Source organism: Pinus tabuliformis, chromosome 5_1, assembly GCF_031772625.1.
Source record: "Pinus tabuliformis cultivar Carrire ecotype Pingquan chromosome 5_1, CPIR1, whole genome shotgun sequence".
NCBI lineage: Eukaryota > Viridiplantae > Streptophyta > Pinopsida > Pinales > Pinaceae > Pinus > Pinus tabuliformis.
In genome coordinates, this window is record NC_142305.1 from 976,942,981 (window position 1) to 976,962,554 (window position 19,574).

Below are 19,574 nucleotides of genomic sequence, written 5' to 3' on the forward strand. Positions count from 1 at the left end.
ATTAGAAACCCCTCATCCCCTTCATTTCCCTTCATTTCTACAAATCCTCTGTTCCACACATCGGGATAGGCTTTATTCAAATTATTTTCTGAGCAAGAAAAGATTAATTTGACAACAGTGAGAGAGGTTTTTGTCCATCATAGCCCAAGAATATAAAGCTCCTTCATTTTTTACACAGGACTCATGTTTTGGGAGAAATTTCCAAACAATCATTTTCCATAGGAGAGTTGCTGCACTTCTAGAGTGACCTTGGGAAAATCAAGATTTATCCTATCTAGAGTTTCCAAATGACTTTTTTGATGATTCAAATGATAACTAGACACAAATATTTTTCCAATGCACTATCATCAGCTCAATTTGGAGTTGTGGAAGACATCCAAAAGTTGACTGCAACAACACTCTACATTATGGTAGCCTCATTCTGCACATTTTGACCAGTCTTGGGAGATTGAGCTTTTAACAAGTCAAATGAGCTCCAAATTGAAAAATTCAAGATATTCTGGAAATTAGACTCGAAAATATTTCCAACGAACTATCCATCACTCAATTTGAACATCAGGAAGGTAGTCAAAAGTCATCTTGAAGTGGCGTTGTGCATTAAGGAGGTGGTGTTGCGCGTTTAGGAGGTGGCGCTACGCATCCATGGGTGGAACTACGCGTTTAGTAGAAGGGCCAGAAAGGCCTCTAAACCTCAAAAAATTTCAAATTTTCCCTTTATTACTTGCATACAAGTAAGTGATCCTCCCATTGTTGGTTTGAAATTTAATTTTTAAACATAATGTCCCTTGGTGATGCCTAAACCCTAAATTTGCCCCTAGTTATGCCTAAAACCCTAAACCTCCATTGTTCCTCCTATCACCTATCACTAAAACTATAAAATGTTTCCCTAGCCCAACTTCCCTATTCCTTTATCCCTTTATCCCTATCCCATAACATCCCTATTTCCCTATCCCTTTATCCCTCTTCCCAAAGGGCAATTTCTCAAACAAAACAAAGCCCTCCCTCTCATTTTTATCATAACTACTTCCTCATTCATTTTCTAGCCCATAAGCTAATCTCCCATCCCCTCACTCCTAAACAATTTTCACTTATTCCCTTCATACAACCTCAAGCCTTGCAAACATGGACGGAGGGGACCGAGACTATGAGGAGGAGGAAAACACAGGCAGTGACACCTCAGTAGATAAAGCTAGGCTAAGACTGGCTCTGAAAGGAAAAAAGAAGGAGGATAGTGTTAGGTTGCTTGATGAAGATTCCTTAGCTCATCAAGATACTTGTTTATGGTGCTTCTCACCAATTTTGGTCAACTTTGGAAGAGTTTTTGTCATTTGCAAATTTTGAAATTCTACACACAGGAAAACTGCCTAAACGCACAGAACCACTGACGCTGCACTTTTCCTAGGGGCACCCAATGGAGAAATTGTTTGCATTTTTGGATTCATAGCGATGAGGACATGCACCCTAGATATTTTCAAAGTTTTTTGGGCAGAACGGGTCCACCAAAAGGTCAAAAAACACCCTAAAAATGAGCTTTCTGCCACTTTTTGGACACACGTAAGCAGTCTTGGGAGAATCTAGTTTTGAGGGGTCAAATAAGCTTCAAATTCCAAAATTACAAGTGTTTTGGAAAGTAGACTTGAATTCCCTTCCAATTAGCTATCATGGGTGCAATTTGGATTCCGGGAAGGCCTCCAAAAGGGACTTGAAAGTGGTGATGCGCATTGGGATAGTGGCGCTGCGCGTAGGGCAGATTTTGCGCAGGATGCCTATTTTTCCATTTTTTGACCGTGTTCATGGATTCTCTCTCATGGAGGATGATTTACCTTTTAAGTGATGACTTGGCATGCAAGTATGATAGATAAATATTAATAGAGGGTTGATTCATTACATTAGAAGTCAATTTGAGCTCAAATGAATCGGTTTTTCACTTTTAGAGGCAAGTTGTTAAGACACCTATATTCCTGTTTCTTGTTCAGTATTAGTTAGATTAGCCCCTAATCTTAGGGATTCGACCCTTGAGGATGGGATGAGGTTGAATTCATGTCTATATCTTCTTCCTCTTTCTCACTGTAAAGGGTTGGACTCAGCTGGATGCTCAGACCTTGATTGTACATCATTTTGTAGCAGTTTAGGAGGAGATTAATAAGAATTGCAACTATTTTTATGGGATCCATGTGTTATGGAGTTTTAGTACAGTTTTTCCTCTTTTTATCATATTTTAGTATATTTTTTTATTCCATTAATCATTTCATTGCTTTCTAAGTGAATGCTTTCAAGCTGATAGGAAAAATTCATTACATCAATGCTCTTCTTTGGGAAACTATTCACCATTATATGTTTTCTACAGTTTGGGAAGGATCCATGGTAATATTAGCCTCTCACTAGTCTTAAACACCTCAGCCATCAAGCCCTATATTTATAAAACTTATGCCTACCTTGCCCCATTGAAAACCCTGCAATTTTGACCTAATTCCCTAGACCTAAATTTTCCAGCTCCTCCTCATCCAGCAAAACCCCTTCAAAATCTAATCAAAACTTCGTGCTACTATAACTAGCCTAATATCCTTTTCTTGATCTAGTCATCTTGGCTGAGATCCTTATGGAGAGAGCCCTTTCCTAGCCTAGTAGGGCTAGCTACTTGTCTAAGCGTGGTTTGTGGTTACCCTGGCATTACCTTCCTTCAGCCTAAGGTTCAATCCAGGTGATAACAAGGTCATTAAGAAAGTATTGGAAGATCATAAAAGGAGTTGGGATAGTCATCTCAAATATGTAGTTTGTGAAAATAGAGTATCACCTAAAAGATCTATTGGAATGTTTCCTTTTCAACTTGTCTATGGAACTGAAGCAATTTTCCCCACATAACTAGCATTTCCAGTCATGAAATTTCTGTAGGAATCATATGAGGAAGCTGATGATTTTTAGAGGAGAATCAATTAGATCATTGAGTTCAATCAAGAAAGAGATGAAGTTCAATTCAAACTTCATCAATATCAAATAAAATGAAAATTTTATTTGACATAAAGGCTAGAGAAAGAGACTTCATATAAGGTGATCTAGTTTTGAGATGGGATCCTAGAAGAGAGGAAAGAGGAAAGAATGACAAATTTGACAATTTTCATTGGGACCATTCAACATTGTAGAAGTGAAAGGTAATAATACTTTTATTTTGCAGAACCTAGAAGGACAATATTCCTCATTTTCAGTCAATGGGTAATACCTCAAACATCATATTTAGTATTAAAATGCTTGCAACAGTAGTTCATTGTAAATTTCCAGTTTTCTTTTAAGTTTCACTATCAAGTGTGATTTTCACAGAAAATACTCCATAGCCTAAGGAGAAGGCACATGGATACGCAAGTTCTCTGCATCCTGCAGGGGGAAGCAGTCCCTGGATGGAGCCAATGTTATAACTTAGTTTTACCATGTTATTTTTCCATTTTCCTTTTATGTTGAAAAAACAAAAAACAAAAAAAGATATATATATATATATATATATATATATATATATATATATATATATATATATATATATATATATATATATATATATATATATATATAAGAAAATACAAAAATAAAAGAGAAATGAAGAAAAAATGAAAAGATACAAAGTAAAGAAAAAAATGGATAAAATATATATGTAAAGTCCCAAAGTATAGGTACACTTGTTTAAATGTCACTGCAATTATATTTGTATTATTGTTTAAATCCTTATTATGTTAATTAATTAATGATTAATTAATATATTGTAAATAAAGTGATTTAACATGTTTTATCTGCTTATGATAAAGCCCAAGCGAGAATCAACGGTGTAGGTCACCCCTGCTTGGATCAACGATAGGGGGTGAACTTAAAAACCCCCCGTATTATCGACACTTAACAAAGGGGGGATCCGAAAAGTAGTTTTGCAAATTCCTCCAAGGGCTACGTTTCCTCTCCACATCCATTTTGGAACCCCCCTCTACAAAACCACAAACAACCTACTCACCCCCGAAAACCCCTCTCTCATCCACTCCACTCCCGCCGCCACTTTCGAACCTCCAATCACACCTTGCCATTTGTCATTCCCTCATTCATTAACAACATATTACGGTTATGTTAATAAATTTCCCTGCCAACAGCTAATTAACCGTTATGACTAATAAATCCTTTCTGCCAATGTCTAGTGCATTAAATAGATGCACCAAAATGGTTAATTTGTTCAAAACACTTATAAAACATCTACTTCCCTTCACATTCCTTTTCTTCTATCATCGTGTAGCAGTGCAAGTACTATTGGATTTTATCAGCTGACAACCATTTGCTACACCAACAATCACTAATTCTTCGGTAATTCGATACTCCTACTTGTAAATTCATAATTCAGCATGTCGTCATCCAAATGAAAGTCCAAATTACTTATAGAAATCCCAATGCTACCCCTTGTAGTGAATTTAGATTAATTTACCCTAGTTTATAAGTAACATAAAATATTTGAAACCCAGTGTGAGTTCAATCTTTATGAACTCCAAAACTGGGAAAATAATTTTTTTTAAGATGCCAGTGATGAATTGATCATATGGGAATCTTTCCTACCCCAATTCATCTTTCCCCAGACCCACTTCTTCCATGAATTTGTTACTTGGTGTCATTTAAGGTATCTCCCCAGTCAAAGGGTTGTAATTTCCCAGAGCAACGAAGTTTTATTTACAATTAATCCTGAGTTGATATGTCAAATTCTCTAGGTCAATCCTACAGCCTCTTTGTACCCCTTTTCTATAGATTCTCTGATGGATAATTACCAAAAACTTATATTTTCTCAACGAGCCAGAATATTTGAATCAATTTTACCTGAGAATTATGACTTACCAAGAACTAATCCACCCTACTCTTCTTCAATATTCCCATAAATGTCTAGGAAAGTCATTTCCATGGTTTCATGTCTATTAGATTACCCTAGTGATCGATGGGTTGATGAGGTAATTCTAGTATTTTTATCAGTATTTTCAGAAGGTGATAAACCATCACTTATTTTCAACTATAATCAATTTTTGGCAGAGAGCATTCATGATCAATTTTTGAATTTTTCTACTGAAGGTGCTTTTAAGCATCAATCACTCCTTATGTATTTATTTATATTTTATCAAGAAGATAGATTCAAGTTTCCACTACATAAATTATATGCACAGGGGAATCCTCAATATGTTATTCATTAGAATTCATTGGTAAGAAAGAACACAGAGGAGTATTCTTTTAGTGATTATGTAAATCAGTTTTTACATACGACATTGTGTCTTCTCAACAGTGATATTATACCTAGAATTTCACTTGAAATCAAAATAATTCTTCACCTCATTGAGAAAACTAAGATTGGAGACTGGTACCTCTATCATAATTACACATAAATCAGGATTTATGGATGTGAGATTCCTCCCTATAGGTTGACAAAATTTGTACCAATCAGGATTTTTGCATTGGAATACATCAGACAAATGATGAACATGGATGATATACATTTTGTATCGAGTAAGAAGAAATCTCAATTTAAATTAAAAGCACAATTTGACCCTTTTATTGTCAACACCAAAGAAACAACAAAGAAGGCATATCTTCTCTTGAAACAAATTAAGTTCAAATTGAGCATCACCTAGACCTATGATCCCTTAGGGATTATTTCGAAGCTAAGAGTTGAACATAAGACTACACCTTATGCACATACACCTAGGCCAGAAATAGAACAATATGCAAATCAACAGGAGTGGTAGGAGAACACATTACAAGATGCATAGGAACAATTTCATATTCAAACAACTTCACAAACTCAAGGCCCTCAAGAGAAAGAGATGAACAGGACAAGAAAAAGTTTGTCTCCTACAATTTCAGAAATTCAAAAGATAGATTTCACAATTTTTAAGAGAAGAAAGAATACCAATACTCATGAAGAGAAATTTCAAGGAGAAAGTTCACAGTAGTGGGAAATAATAGTATTAACAGGTTCTCATACTTCTACCTTTCCAAGGATTGAGGATATCACCATAGATTCTCCTATATCATTTGTTTCTCATGGTACAGAACATTGAAATCATTTTTGCTAGGTAAAAAGAGATTAAAAGAAAGAATGAATCATTGAAGGCCACCACATATTCTGAATTTTGGAAACAAACTTCTACTACCTAGCATAGACTTATGTCTACACTTGATACTAAAAAGGGACAATTTTAGTTATCTTTCTTGGAACCCAAAGTTCCAGTCCCTAGAAATGAAGAAGATTATAAGACATCTGTTTTTTCTTTTGACACCAAACAAATTCATGCCATTGATCAGATTGATATGCCTAAGAAAGTTGGAGAAGTGATATATTCTACTTTGACTAGTTTAGCTATGGCAACCTCCAAATTACAAGCTTCATTGAATAAGATTCATTCACAATTAAAGATGGAGAAAATGTAGTCCTTGGCCAAAGATGTACCACAATTAAGTAATTGGAAGATCTAGTAATAAAATTAGGATATGATCCTAATAATGTTAAAACAGCTGAAGAAATGATGAAGAAAAAAATGTTGATATTCAAGCATTAAGGAAACAGTTGAAGCTTCCTACTACAGAACATCCATAGGTCAAATAAGTTTGTCAATTGGAGATAGAAAAAGAGAATATGTTCAAAATGATAATTGAACAAAATCTTGAGATATAGAAAATGGAAGCCAAAATGGAGACATTGTTAAAGGAAAAATAGCAGCAACCTGATGTTTCAGATGTCATTCCCATAGCAACAACATATAATGCATGTACTTCAACAGCTGGTGGGCTCCAGTATTGTAGCAATAATGCTACAACTCCTGGAACTCCCTTCTTTAATTTTATCAACCCGGTAGTTCGTAACAAACTTGGAAGCAACGGTGTTGTATGCACAAGTACTAGCTCTTGCCGCAGCTGTCACTTGGTCAGCTGGCACAAGTCCGCTAGGAGCTTAAGCCAACTTCTATGAGCTCTTAGAAGAAGCTTTTTAATTGATGGATGAAATTTAACTCGAAGGAAGCTAATCTAATTGCGAAAAGAAAATGAAAGCCAAAAAGGAACGCAAACCCTAGCAAACCCTAATTCTACCAGCTAGTCCTACCGATGCAAAGGAGAGCATGCAAACTACCAAAAGAGATGCCATTACTTCGAAGAAGGTAAAATGCATGTGTCTAAGTTATCACTATCTGAAGAAAACATCTTTTTGTATTTTTGTTTAAGTTATTAGAATTATCATGCATGTGCTTTTAACTAGATTTTTACTGTGCAGAGGTGGATCAAGGAGGAGAAATGCTTGGGAAAGGTTGGGAAGGTTCATAGAGGGTCTAAGGGGTCCCTAACACCCTTCCAGAGACTCTCAAAAAGTTTGGTTGCAAAGAAACCGTGTTTATGAGCTTCTACAGGAAGTCTGCAGGGGTTCTACAGGATGTTCAGGATTTCTACAGGATGTTTCGTGATTGGGTTTTTGACTGATAGGTGAGTGGGAGAGAATGCATGAATGGGTAGGGAGGTAGGGTAGGGGCTTGGAATGACCCAATGACTAAGGGATGAGGTGATGAGAGGGTGTGGAAGTCTAGCTTGCATCAAAGAAGGTTTAGGCAATGGAAAGGCAAGAAGGTAGGGTTACGTGGCAAAAGAGCAGATGGGAGATGAGGAAACAGACTTGGTGATGGAGGAGCTGATCTGGACGAGGCTCAGATGAACGAGGAGGTGATGAAGGTGCCCTGCATAGTGTTTACCTGATCAAACCAACTACATCTTGCATAGAATCAAAATATTAGATGATCTATCTAACAGTTTAATGAGATCAGTGAACAGCAACCTTATTCATGACAAGAATCACGTACAGCATGTGAACAAAACATTATCAAAGAGATATAAACACATGACTAACTCCTACCAATCCATCCTAAACATAAAAAGCTACTTCAACCATCAAAAGCAACCTAAGTAACAAAGCACGAATTAAATCTAAAGAGCAGACTTTATTTTAAGAATGCAGCGAACACACATAAAGATAAACAAGGGAGGTACTGGGCGCTTGAGATGGGCCCAACCCCAAGAGCTACAACCTCCCAAGAGAGATTTAGAGCTGGTGCAAAGCTGGATTCATCTTTATTAATCAAGAATGAAGAGTTACATCAAAACTGTCCACAAGGAGAGCTTGAGAATGAGCTGAAAGCAAAGCTAATCTATTGCCTACAAATCGAATTACAAAATGACTACAACAAGGCTATGAAATGACTAACTACTAGCTACTATCTACTGGCTAACTAGCTAACATCCACTGGCTAACCAAAATGAGGCCCTAAGCCTTCTTATTTATACAATTTGAGGACCCAACAGTCCTCCTAAAATTTAGGGACTCGGCTGCCCAAGACTTGGAGTTAACAACAGTCCTACTTGACTTTCTTGGCTGCCCTTGTGCTGATTGATTCGGTGGCCTTTGAACTCCGAGCTGATGGTGGAGAATTCGAGGTAAGGGCCCATAAATGAAGGGGACACCTTCCTACAAATCCTCTCCCTTGTTCTCCCACGAATTTGGCTGCCAAGTGCTCATTAAGACCTTCAATTTTGTCTCCAAATTGACCAAAAAGGCTACACAAAGCACCCATTAGACTTGTTGGCATAATGACTAACCAAATTCACTCTATTAACATAAATATAATCAAAAACATGCAATAAACTAATGAGAATGGTGGATTAAGTCAATTAGGAGGTTGAATGAGCCCAAATATTTATCCATTTTTGGGGCTCATCATCACCCCCCTACTGAAAGTGTTGCTCATCCTCTGAGCAACCAATCTCTCTCCTCGTCTTTGATAGCCCTGGTGGCTTCTTTGGCTAACATCTCGGCGATTCCTCCTTTGGCTTCCCTCTTTTCAAACTTCCTGTAGAAACAGTTCGCTGGATTCCTGTAGAAACAGTCTGCTAACTTCCTGTAGAACCAATTTTCTCTGACTTTGCTTTCTTGGCTGGGGGTGCCTTCTCCTTGAACTGTGCTGCTGCCTGAAAGCTGACGAATCCAACACAAATGGCAAGTCTAATGTATTATAAAAGCACACAAGTACAATGAACTGCCCGAGAATAGATATTGCATGCCAAAGCTGGATGGGAAAAAGTGTTTCCAGGCCTTTAACTGAATCAAATGGCATTCTTAATCTTGGATTTGAACTCTGCTAAGAATTGATAAGAGATGCAGAACAGAACATAAGATAGATCAAGGGCAGAGAAAATATGACTTGCTCACATATCACTGCTATGAATCAGCATTTCCCTTCAATCTGAAATTGCTTCAAAACAGGCCAAAAATGAGAATTCCCAAGTTTTGTTTCAAGCTGCTGTATAACCAAGAGTAGAGAAAAACTTCATACCGAATCACACTTTTAAGAATTCTTTCACATGGAATAATCTAGCTATTGCAAAAGACCTTGTGAACCCCATGGAAAGTATTGAAATAAACAAATCTAACCAGAACAACACTAGAACTTTCCAGTTTGTTTCATGGTAGATTCACTTCATGCAAAATCACTGTTTTTCCATTAGTTAACTTTAATTCAAATTTATGTTCCTAACATGACAATACTTTCCGACTGTGGCAGCCTTCTCTTCTTCATTTGAAGATGTTGAAATAAGTTTTGCTAAACATTTCATATATTTTTCTCCAAGATGTTCTCCTAATTTTCTTTTATCTCCATCTTGAGACAAGATAAACAATAGTTTCACAGCATAAGCTCGCATTTCAGAGTATGAAGCTTCACAAAAAGGGAAGCAATACTTGAATTGCTCCTCCCTCTATTAAATTTGTCCTTGCCTCAACAGCCGCTGGTACACAACAAATGGCATGGAATGCTCGAACAATGCTTCCATGTATTGAAGGTGGTGTCAAATTTATTAAAGATAATAGCTGGTATATGATCTCATCAGATTCCAATAATGCAGTTGTTGTGTCATTTGTTCTTTGGGGCAATGTTGTAGACATAGCAAGGTTTGCATAGGTATTAACAGCTTTTTCTCTCAAAGCCAATACAGTTGACAGTGGTGTGCATAGAAGGTCCAAGATGGGTCGGACCACCCCATCTTTGATCATTTGTAAAGCATTCTCAGGTAAACTTGAAAGATTCTGAAGTGCCCCAATGGCTGCTAATTTTGACTTCAAATTAGCATTTGAAATCATTTCAAGAAGTGGAAATATAACTCCCTCTTTGAGCAATGCAGCGTTGTTTTGATCTGTTAAACCTATCTCTGACAACTTACTTGCCATAACAATTTTCATTGTGCCAGACCCTTCTCTCAGGTTCTGTATCAAAGGCTTGAAATAGTTCACCTGTGCCATTTGCACTACATTATGCTCACTGTATGGGAGATTCTCCAGAACTTCGTTTGCATCCTTAGCAGCTTTAGGATTGTCACTATTTGACATTGTTACAAGGAGGAGGATACAACCTTGTACCTTGCCAATCCGTTCACACACAGCCATATCCTTTGAAAGCTCTAAAAGCAATTCCACGGCTCTCATACCCTCTGCAATATCACGTGCAAGTGAACGAACAATAAAATCAATAGCATGATCCACCTCAGCTATTTTCACCTTTCTTCAAGCTCCAAACTTGATGAACAAAAACTCAGGCTTCTCTGCTCTAGAAGACTCTGCTGTATTTTCCTGTAAAACGTCTTCCTGTAGAATGCTAGCCGGATGCCATAGGATGTCTCTGCGCCTCTGCACGATCTTGGTATGCGGAAGAATTTTGAAGAGGCCAAAAAAAATCAGCGAAGGATGATAGGTTAAGCTGATTGTGGAAGCAGAGGATGTATACTTCAGTTTAACATGATGCAAGTGCAAGTTGACTAACAGTTTATGAATTTCAGCTGAGCGCTCATTAATTTCTGCATGATTGTTTTGGAGTGAGGTGGCAAAGACGTGTGCTGGCCCATGCAACTATTGTGCTATCATGAACTGCAGTGGTTAACTGTGTGTTCTCTGCCTGTAATCTCATCCATCAGTTGCACTGGAGTTTAGACTACCCACACTATCCGTGTTTTTTAAATTTCACGTGCATGACTGACCCATGCATGCTGTGTGACTTTCTCGTGAGTGCTAGAGAACTGGGTGTCTTGCTACATTCATGGCTTAATTTCACCATTCCATTCATTCATGCAATGCTTAGACTAGATTCATGCAATAGATGAACAAGGTTTAGTCACGTACCTAAAGTCAAACGACTGCTTGTGAAGCTTTTTGCTGCTGCATGCTCATGTTCTGCTGCTGCATGCTTGGATCCTTTGGTTACATGAGGGCTTGGCTGATGATTTTTGATTGCTTTTCCTTGTGCAGGTGTCCTCTGACCAGATCTAAGCTGCATGCATTTGTTTCCACGTTCAAATCTGCACCTTCAAGCTGCTGCTGCTGCAATGTCACAGAACCAGAACTTGTTTTCGCCATTTCTCCCAAATGGTAAAGCGGATTGATCTGAAACTTGCTGAGCATGTTTCTATCATCATGATGCATCTCCCATGGCAAAATCGTGATCAATGGATGCATGGATTTCGATAAAAATGGAAAATGTCTGAAGATTTCAGGGATTGATTTCTCGGAAACCGTGCATCGGAATCAGCTGAAACTGCTTGGGTAGGCTACTATCACCCATGTGCATCTCCCCATGAAACAGGTTTTAAAACGGAAGCACGGATATGGAGAAAATGCAAAAATGGCTGATGGTGATGGAGGCTGATTTCTTGGAAACCGTGCACCGGAACGGCATGAAACTGCTCAGGCATGTTTTCATCACCCTTGTACAATTCCCCATAAAACGGTTTGTCAAATGGATGCATGGTTTTCAAGTTATGGCAAAAACAAATTTTGTTCTAGGTATTTTTGCTTCAAGGCCTTTTGCAAGTGTTTGCATGGAAGGAAAAACTGAGCTTGGGCTGTGATGCAGGTATGGAGATGATGGAGGAGGAGTTGGAAGATTGCATGAGGACTTCTGAACCCTTGAGGAAGCTACCATGTTTGCCAAACCACTTTTTGAAATCCATGTCTAGTTTCCCATAATTTCTACAGGAAGTTCCTGTAGAAGCACAATGAGAAGCACAATGGGGTGGAAAAAATGATGGAGAAAGGCAAGGGATGGAGACACAAGTGCTTGTAGGCCTAATCAATAGATTCCCACCATCAGATTCCATTTTAGACTTGAATTTGGTTCGTCCAAAGGTTCTACAGGATGTTTCCTGTAGAAATACAGAGCTTCCTGTAGAAGGCACAAGAAAAATTCCTTTAGCCTTGATTTGAGTGCTCCTCCTGTCATGAAACATCCTTCTTGCAACCTGCAATTAGCCAATGAAATTAGTTTTATTTTTCTTTTTCTTTTTTCTCTTTTGTTTTTTTTTTCAAAAAACAACTAGGGCGCCTCATGGAGGTTTTCACCCTAATTGCCTGCCTTGGGCGCCTCCAACGGAGGTTTTCACCCAAAGATCTTATTGCCTTTTTATTTTCTCTTCTTTCCAACCCATTGACCGCCTCATGGAGTTTTTCAATCAATGAGCCAATCTAAGGTGCCTCCGAGGAGGTTTTCACCTTAGATTTCTATTTTCCTCTTTTTTCATTTTTTCTTTTTTTCATTTTTTTTTCTTTTTTCTACCCTACCCTACTGAAAAACAAAATCGTTCTCAAGTATAAGAATACTTCCAATGGAGCCATGTGCACATCAAGATTAGAGACAAAATGATGTGAAGGCTCGAAATGCATGCTTTGATAGGTATCCAGATCTCAGAGACCAAATGATCTGACCTTGAAGGGATCAAACATAGCTGAGGAAGAGAGTACCGCTGCAACTTAGTGACCGTCTGAAACCATATCTCAATATAGCTCTGATATCCTTGGTTCTTTTGCTGATCTGGATCATGTTTCATGTCACCTTCTAACATGACTTTCTCATCTTCCTCTTTTTGCTGATCTTTCTCTTGAATACATGGATGATTTGATGGTAACCATGAGGAAGCTTTCTCGATCTCTGATTCTGATCTCTTCTCTTCATCAAGTGCAGCCCATGGTTCTTTGATCTCCTCTTTTGAATCTTCTTTTGTTGGATGTGATCCTTCAATGCTTTCAAGATGATCTCTTTTTTGCAATGCTCTTCCTGAGCTGTGGTGAAGATCATTGATCTCAAGAGGAGTCATTTGGATATGTTGTGCCTCAGCATTGTAATGGAGTTGAGCTACTCCAATGTGTGGATTTGGAAATGGTGGTATGGGTAGCTGAGTGGAAGTGGGAAATTGAGATGGAGATGGATGGCATTGTGGTTGGGTAGGCATTTGGGGTTGCCTTGGTGGAGGAGGAGGCGATGGTTGTGGATGAGCAGGTGGTGGAGGAAAATGAGCGGGATGAGAGTTGTACTGGGGCCTCCACTCCTGATAAGGTGCATTCCACTGAGGCTGTGGCTGAGCATAAGAGTGAAATGAATGAGCAACTGGTTTGGCATAATATGTATCTGTGAAGGAACAAGGAGGAGGTGTGAACCAGGAAGGATGAGCAGGGGGACCCCAAGAAGGCATGAAAGTGGCTTGGTAGGGGTCATAATAGGTCTCGGATGTCCCTTGCAGTTCCTGCTGGTAAGATCTAGGTCCATGTGGCCTCCTTTAGTTCATATAATGGAGTGGTTCAGTGGCTCCTTTGGCTCTCTGATATGCAACTTTAAGTCCAGGCAAGGAAGGGCACTGATTTGTAGGATGGTATTCTTCACAAATGAAACACACTTCTAGGGAGTGCATTGGACATTCGTTCCTAGGATGCTTTCTAGTGCACCTAGGACAAAAGATGACCAAAGCGCTCTTGGCTCCCTCTTGCTTCCTTTGGATCTGTAAGGTATCCAGTTGCATGGCAAGAAACTGCCTCATATCACTCTTGAAATCTTCCATTTGAGTTGCAAACTCATTCTTGGACAAGGTATTGCTCCAAAATTTCTACTTGTGGCCATTTGCTCCAAAGGAATGTTTTTTCTTCTTCTTCCCCTAGAGGTTCTTTAAATATGCCTTGTGTCCATCAAGGGTTCTTCTTAGTCACAGCCATCGAAGAAGAGAGAAGGTTGGCATGTGAAGCAATGGGGGTGTGTTTGTGAAATCATTTTTCTAACTTATCTCTACTCCTACAAGGCATGAAAGGAAATCTTTTTGATTGATTTTTGTATTTTTCTTCTTGTACCTGCAAAACTAAAATAGACTGAACTGCAACTAACTATCTTGCTGAAATGAAAAGGCGGAATTGAAATGAAAGCAGGAAAGGACTAACCTATTTTTCTCAAATGAAATTGCAGGAATGAAATGCTAAGCTACACTTGCGGAATTGAAATGCTAATCTACGCTTGCAGAAATGAAATTGCGGAATTGAAATGCTAATCTATGAAAGCGGGAAAGGCTAATCTACTTTTGCATAAACAAAATTGCATAATGGAAATGAAATAAACTACTTAGTAGAACATTGTAGTGGAAAATAGAAGAAAAGCGACAATCACCAATACTCTGACGCTTCCCCGGAAACGGCGCCAAAAAGATGGTGGGCTCCAGTATTGTAGCAATAATGCTACAACTCCTGGAACTCCCTTCTTTAATTTTATCAACCCGGTAGTTCGTAACAAACTTGGAAGCGACGGTGCTGTATGCACAAGTACTAGCTCTTACCGCAGCTGTCACTTGGTCAGCTGGCACAAGTCCGCTAGGAGCTTAAGCCAACTTCTATGAGCTCTTAGAAGAAGCTTTTTAATTGATGGATGAAAGCTAACTCGAAGGAAGCTAATCTAATTGCGAAAAGAAAATGAAAGCCGAAAGGAACGCAAACCCTAGCAAACCCTAATTCTACCAGCTAGTCCTACCGATGCAAAGGAGAGCATGCAAACTACCGAAAGAGATGCCATTACTTCGAAGAAGGTAAAATGCATGTGTCTAAGTTATCACTATCTGAAGAAAACATCTTTTTGTATTTTTGTTTAAGTTATTAGAATTATCATGCATGTGCTTTTAACTAGAGTTTTACTGTGCAGAGGTGGATCAAGGAGGAGAAATGCTTGGGAAAGGTTGGGAAGGTTCATAGAGGGTCTAAGGGGTCCCTAACACCCTTCCAGAGAGTCTCACAAAGTTTGGCTGCCAAGAAACCGTGTTTATGAGCTTCTACAGGAAGTCTGCAGGGGATCTACCGGATGTTCAGGATTTCTACAGGATGTTTCATGATTGGGTTTTTAACAGATAGGTGAGTGGGAGAGAATGCATGAATGGGTAGGGAGGTAGGGTAGGGGCCTGGAATGACCCAATGACTGAGGGATGAGGTGATGAGAGGGTGTGGAAGTCTAGCTTGCATCAAAGAAGGTTTAGGCAATGGAAAGGCAAGAAGGTAGGGTTACGTGGCAAAAGAGCAGATGGGAGATGAGGAAACAGACTTGGTGATGGAGGAGCTGATCTAGACCAGGCTTAGATGAACGAGGAGGTGCCCTGCATAGTGTTTACCTGATCAAACCAACTACGTCTTGCATACAATCAAAATATTAGATGATCTATCTAATAGTTTAATGAGATCAGTGAACAACAACCTTATTCATGACAAGAATCACGTACAGCATGTGAACAAAACATTATCAAAGAGATATAAACGCATGACTAACTCCTACCAATCCATCCTAAACATAAAAAGCTACTTCAACCATCAAAAGCAACCTAAGTAACAAAGCACGAATTAAATCTAAAGAGCAGACTTTATTTTAAGAATGCAGCGAACACACATAAAGATAAACAAGGGAGGTACTGGGTGCTTGAGATGGGCCCAACCCCAAGAGCTACAGCCTCCCAAGAGAGATTTAGAGCTGGTGCAAAGCTGGATTCATCTTTATTAATCAAGAATGAAGAGTTACATCAAAACTGTCCACAAGGAGAGCTTGAGAATGAGCTGAAAGCAAAGCTAATCTATTGCCTACAAATCGAATTACAAAATGACTACAACAAGGCTATGAAATGACTAACTACTAGCTACTATCTACTGGCTAACTAGCTAACATCCACTGGTTAACCAAAATGAGGCCCTAAGCCTTCTTATTTATACAATTTGAGGACCCAACAGTCCTCCTAAAATTTAGGGACTCGGCTGCCCAAGAATTGGAGTTAACAGCAGTCCTACTTGACTTGCTTGGCTGCCCTTGTGCTGATTGATTCGGTGGCCTTTGAACTCCGAGCTGATGGTGGAGAATTCGAGGTAAGGGTCCATAAATGAAGGGGACACCTTCCTACAAATCCTCTCCCTTGTTCTCCCACGAATTTGGTTGCCAAGTGCTCATTAAGACCTTCAATTTTGTCTCCAAATTGACCAAAAAGGCTACACAAAGCACCCATTAGACTTGTTGGCATAATGACTAACCAAATTCACTCTATTAACATAAATATAATAAAAAACATGCAATAAACTAATGAGAATGGTGGATTAAGTCAAATTAGGAGGTTGAATGAGCCCAAATAATTATCCATTTTTGGGGCTCATCAACAGCAGTGAAATCTACAACAACAATTATTACAGTGGATAGATAGTTCAGTGATGCAGTAGTAGGCTTATCAAAGGTCATGGGAGATATGACACTAAAAGATCAGGAGATTGAGAAATTAAAGATGAAACTTCAGAAGCTTCAAGAACAAAATATTAAAACTGATAACACATACTTGGTCGAGATACAAAAGAGCTATAAGTTAACTCATCAAATAGAAACTTATGAAAATGAATCTGCAATTGCTTAGACCATTGCTTAGGCCAAAGAAAATATTTGGCTTAATATTAATGAATCAATTACTGAATTATGGCCTTCAATTGAGATTATTTTTTGAACAAGAAGAATTGTTACAAAGATCAAAAGAAGTAGTGGCAGAAGTAAATGAAGATCTCGACCAAAAACTAGGAGATGCTACAAGAATAATCAAGGTTCTGAATTCCAAGACAAAAGAAGAGCTTGAAGAATATAGTATTGAATAGAAAATTGAATTTTTCTTGGAGGTGAGAATGATGCGTACTAAAATAAATTTAATGCCACAGACGGAGAATAAATGTCACAATTTAGAAGTCTAGATTAAAAAATTTCACAGAAAATTTAATTCATTATATGCAAAAGGACTTCTAGGTCTACAGGGTATAGGTGATCAACTAATTCCACTGGAATAATATCAACAAATATTGCATGATATAGCAATAGATAAAGCTAAATTTTCTAAAATCAAAGGAACCATTACTGGAAAGGCTTTCATTGAAGGTCTTAGTTATGATTTATTAATTCAATGAGATCAAGAATTTGTTCATAAATAAGCCTACTTTTGAGAAATCTATTGAAATGGATGAATCATATAGAAAATTATTAAAATTTCTATTCTCGATGAAAAAATATAGGCCAAATTGTGTGAACTCATCGAATGAGAGACAACATATTTTCAACAGATGAAGACCAAATTTTTAGGTAAAAAGAACAAATTTACAGGAACAAGAAACATAACAACGAATTTATAGCTCTAGTCACAAAAAATAGTCCTCAAATTTTGTGCAAGATGTCAAATCAATTCAAATTTCCTTTTTTTCTAGTTCTATTTTTGTAATGAATCCAAATAAGTTTGGATGACATATTTTGTAATAATTTTAATTCAAAGTCTAGATATTTTGAATGAAACTCTATAACTACTTTGTAATTCGAAGAAAATAGGGTTGAACCCTTGTGATGAGCCATTGAGCATGATTGTAATTCTATGAACTGTTTCAGAGATTAATAGAAGGATTTTGGATTCATTTTGAAGCATCTAGTGTTTTCTTGTGAGTTTTCTAGTTTCTTATTATGTTTCCATATTTATTTATTTCCACACATGTTTAAAGCTAATAGGAAATATGGTTAAGATAACATTGAATATCAATATTTCTAAAATCCCTTGGGAAGTCATAATCAATTAAAGAGATTAATTCACCGAAACTATTTGTTTGAGTTAATTCCTCCACATAATTTAATTGATGCTTCCTGTTATCTTTAAGTATGCTCTGTTTGGATGTAAAAGGATTTTACACACATCATCTATATATGACAAGTTAAATACTCTATTATAATGTTTAAGGAATCATATATATCATCTTAAAATTCTACCTTTCATAGAACATTTTAAAGCTTAATTATGTTAAATATGAAGAAATAAACCCTTTTAAAATATAAAAAATAATTAGGATTTGCATTTGTTTAACAGTTTAAAGCATTGTTCATCTAAACCCAAATTAAAACAACATTGTAGATTCTTTGACATAGTTCCTTAGCTTAAAATTCTCTACAAACTACAACACCCACTATAGTGTTTTCCCAAGATTCAGCTTGGAATATTTGTCCCATGACCTTGGTCTTATCATTTTGCATCTAATATCTTTTATTAAATGAAAATTTAACCTGGGACTATTACAAATCCCTCCCCCTTCGGGGAACACTGTCCTTGGTGTTCTATGACACTTATGACCAGAAAAATGCTGAAAACAAAACATATTTCCTGTGGAGCTTTATAATATAGCTCGATGCGGTTTTTACAATGACATCCTCTTGAAATAAAAGCAAACATATCGCTTATTGAAGCTTTCTAACAAAACTAATTGTGGTATTTACAACAAAACTCATATATATATATATATATATATATATATATATATATATATATATATATATATATATATATATATATATATATATATATATATATATATATATATATATATATAGAGAGAGAGAGAGAGAGAGAGAGAGATAGAGAGAGAGAGAGAGGCAAAAATCATTTTCTTTAACCATCAAATAATGAATGATACAAAGCTTGCATTTGATCAACCATCTCTAGTGTTGCTTCATCGAGCCCAAAATGCTTCCATTCCACTTTAACTTGCTTTATTTCTTAGTTCTAGAGCATGAACTATTTCCGATGTAGAATGCATTGTGGCTATGGCTGGAACTCTCCCTCTGGTTAAACCTCCAATACAGACCAAACAATCACATGATCAATAACTTGCATATATTTCTTAAGCAATGAAACATGGAAAATATCATGGTATTTCTTTGTCGGCGGAATTGCAAGTCTATAGGCCACTGGGTCTAATCCTCTCAAGGATCTCAAAAGGCCCACAACACTGAGATGCCAACTTGGAACATGACCTAATCCTCAAGGAGCTCCTCATAGGCTTGATGCTCAAGTACACATGCTCCTCGACCTGAAACTCCTTGAATGTTGTATGTTGATCTGCATAAAGATTTTGATTATCCTGTGCTTCCTTCGGATTCCTCTTGATAACCAACACCTCTTGCTCCATCGCAGCGAACATGTCCAGTCCAATCAGTACCCTATTGACTGGATCACTCTAGCTGATAGTAGTATTACAACTTCACCTGTAAAGAGCCTCCAATGAACTCATCCTCAAGGAATCCTAATACCCATTATTATATGAAATCTCCACCAGTGGAAGATACTCCTCCCACTTCCTCTACTGATGCATGATATACATCCTCAACATCTCCTTAAGAATCATGTTAACCCTCTTTGTATGTCTATCTTTC

The 19,574-nt window shown here is 37.6% G+C and overlaps 1 protein-coding gene across 1 annotated transcript in view; it reads right to left on the minus strand.

Annotated features, from left to right (window-relative positions):
* Window positions 1-9,754: 9,754 nt before the first annotated feature.
* Window positions 9,755-19,574, minus strand: part of LOC149167999 (uncharacterized) — a 46,471-nt gene continuing 36,651 nt past the window's right edge. The window contains exon 2 of the mRNA XM_089430662.1: window positions 9,755-10,592. Coding sequence (XP_089286788.1) covers window positions 9,755-10,592 — 838 coding nt within the window. The remainder of the gene's footprint in view (window positions 10,593-19,574) is intronic.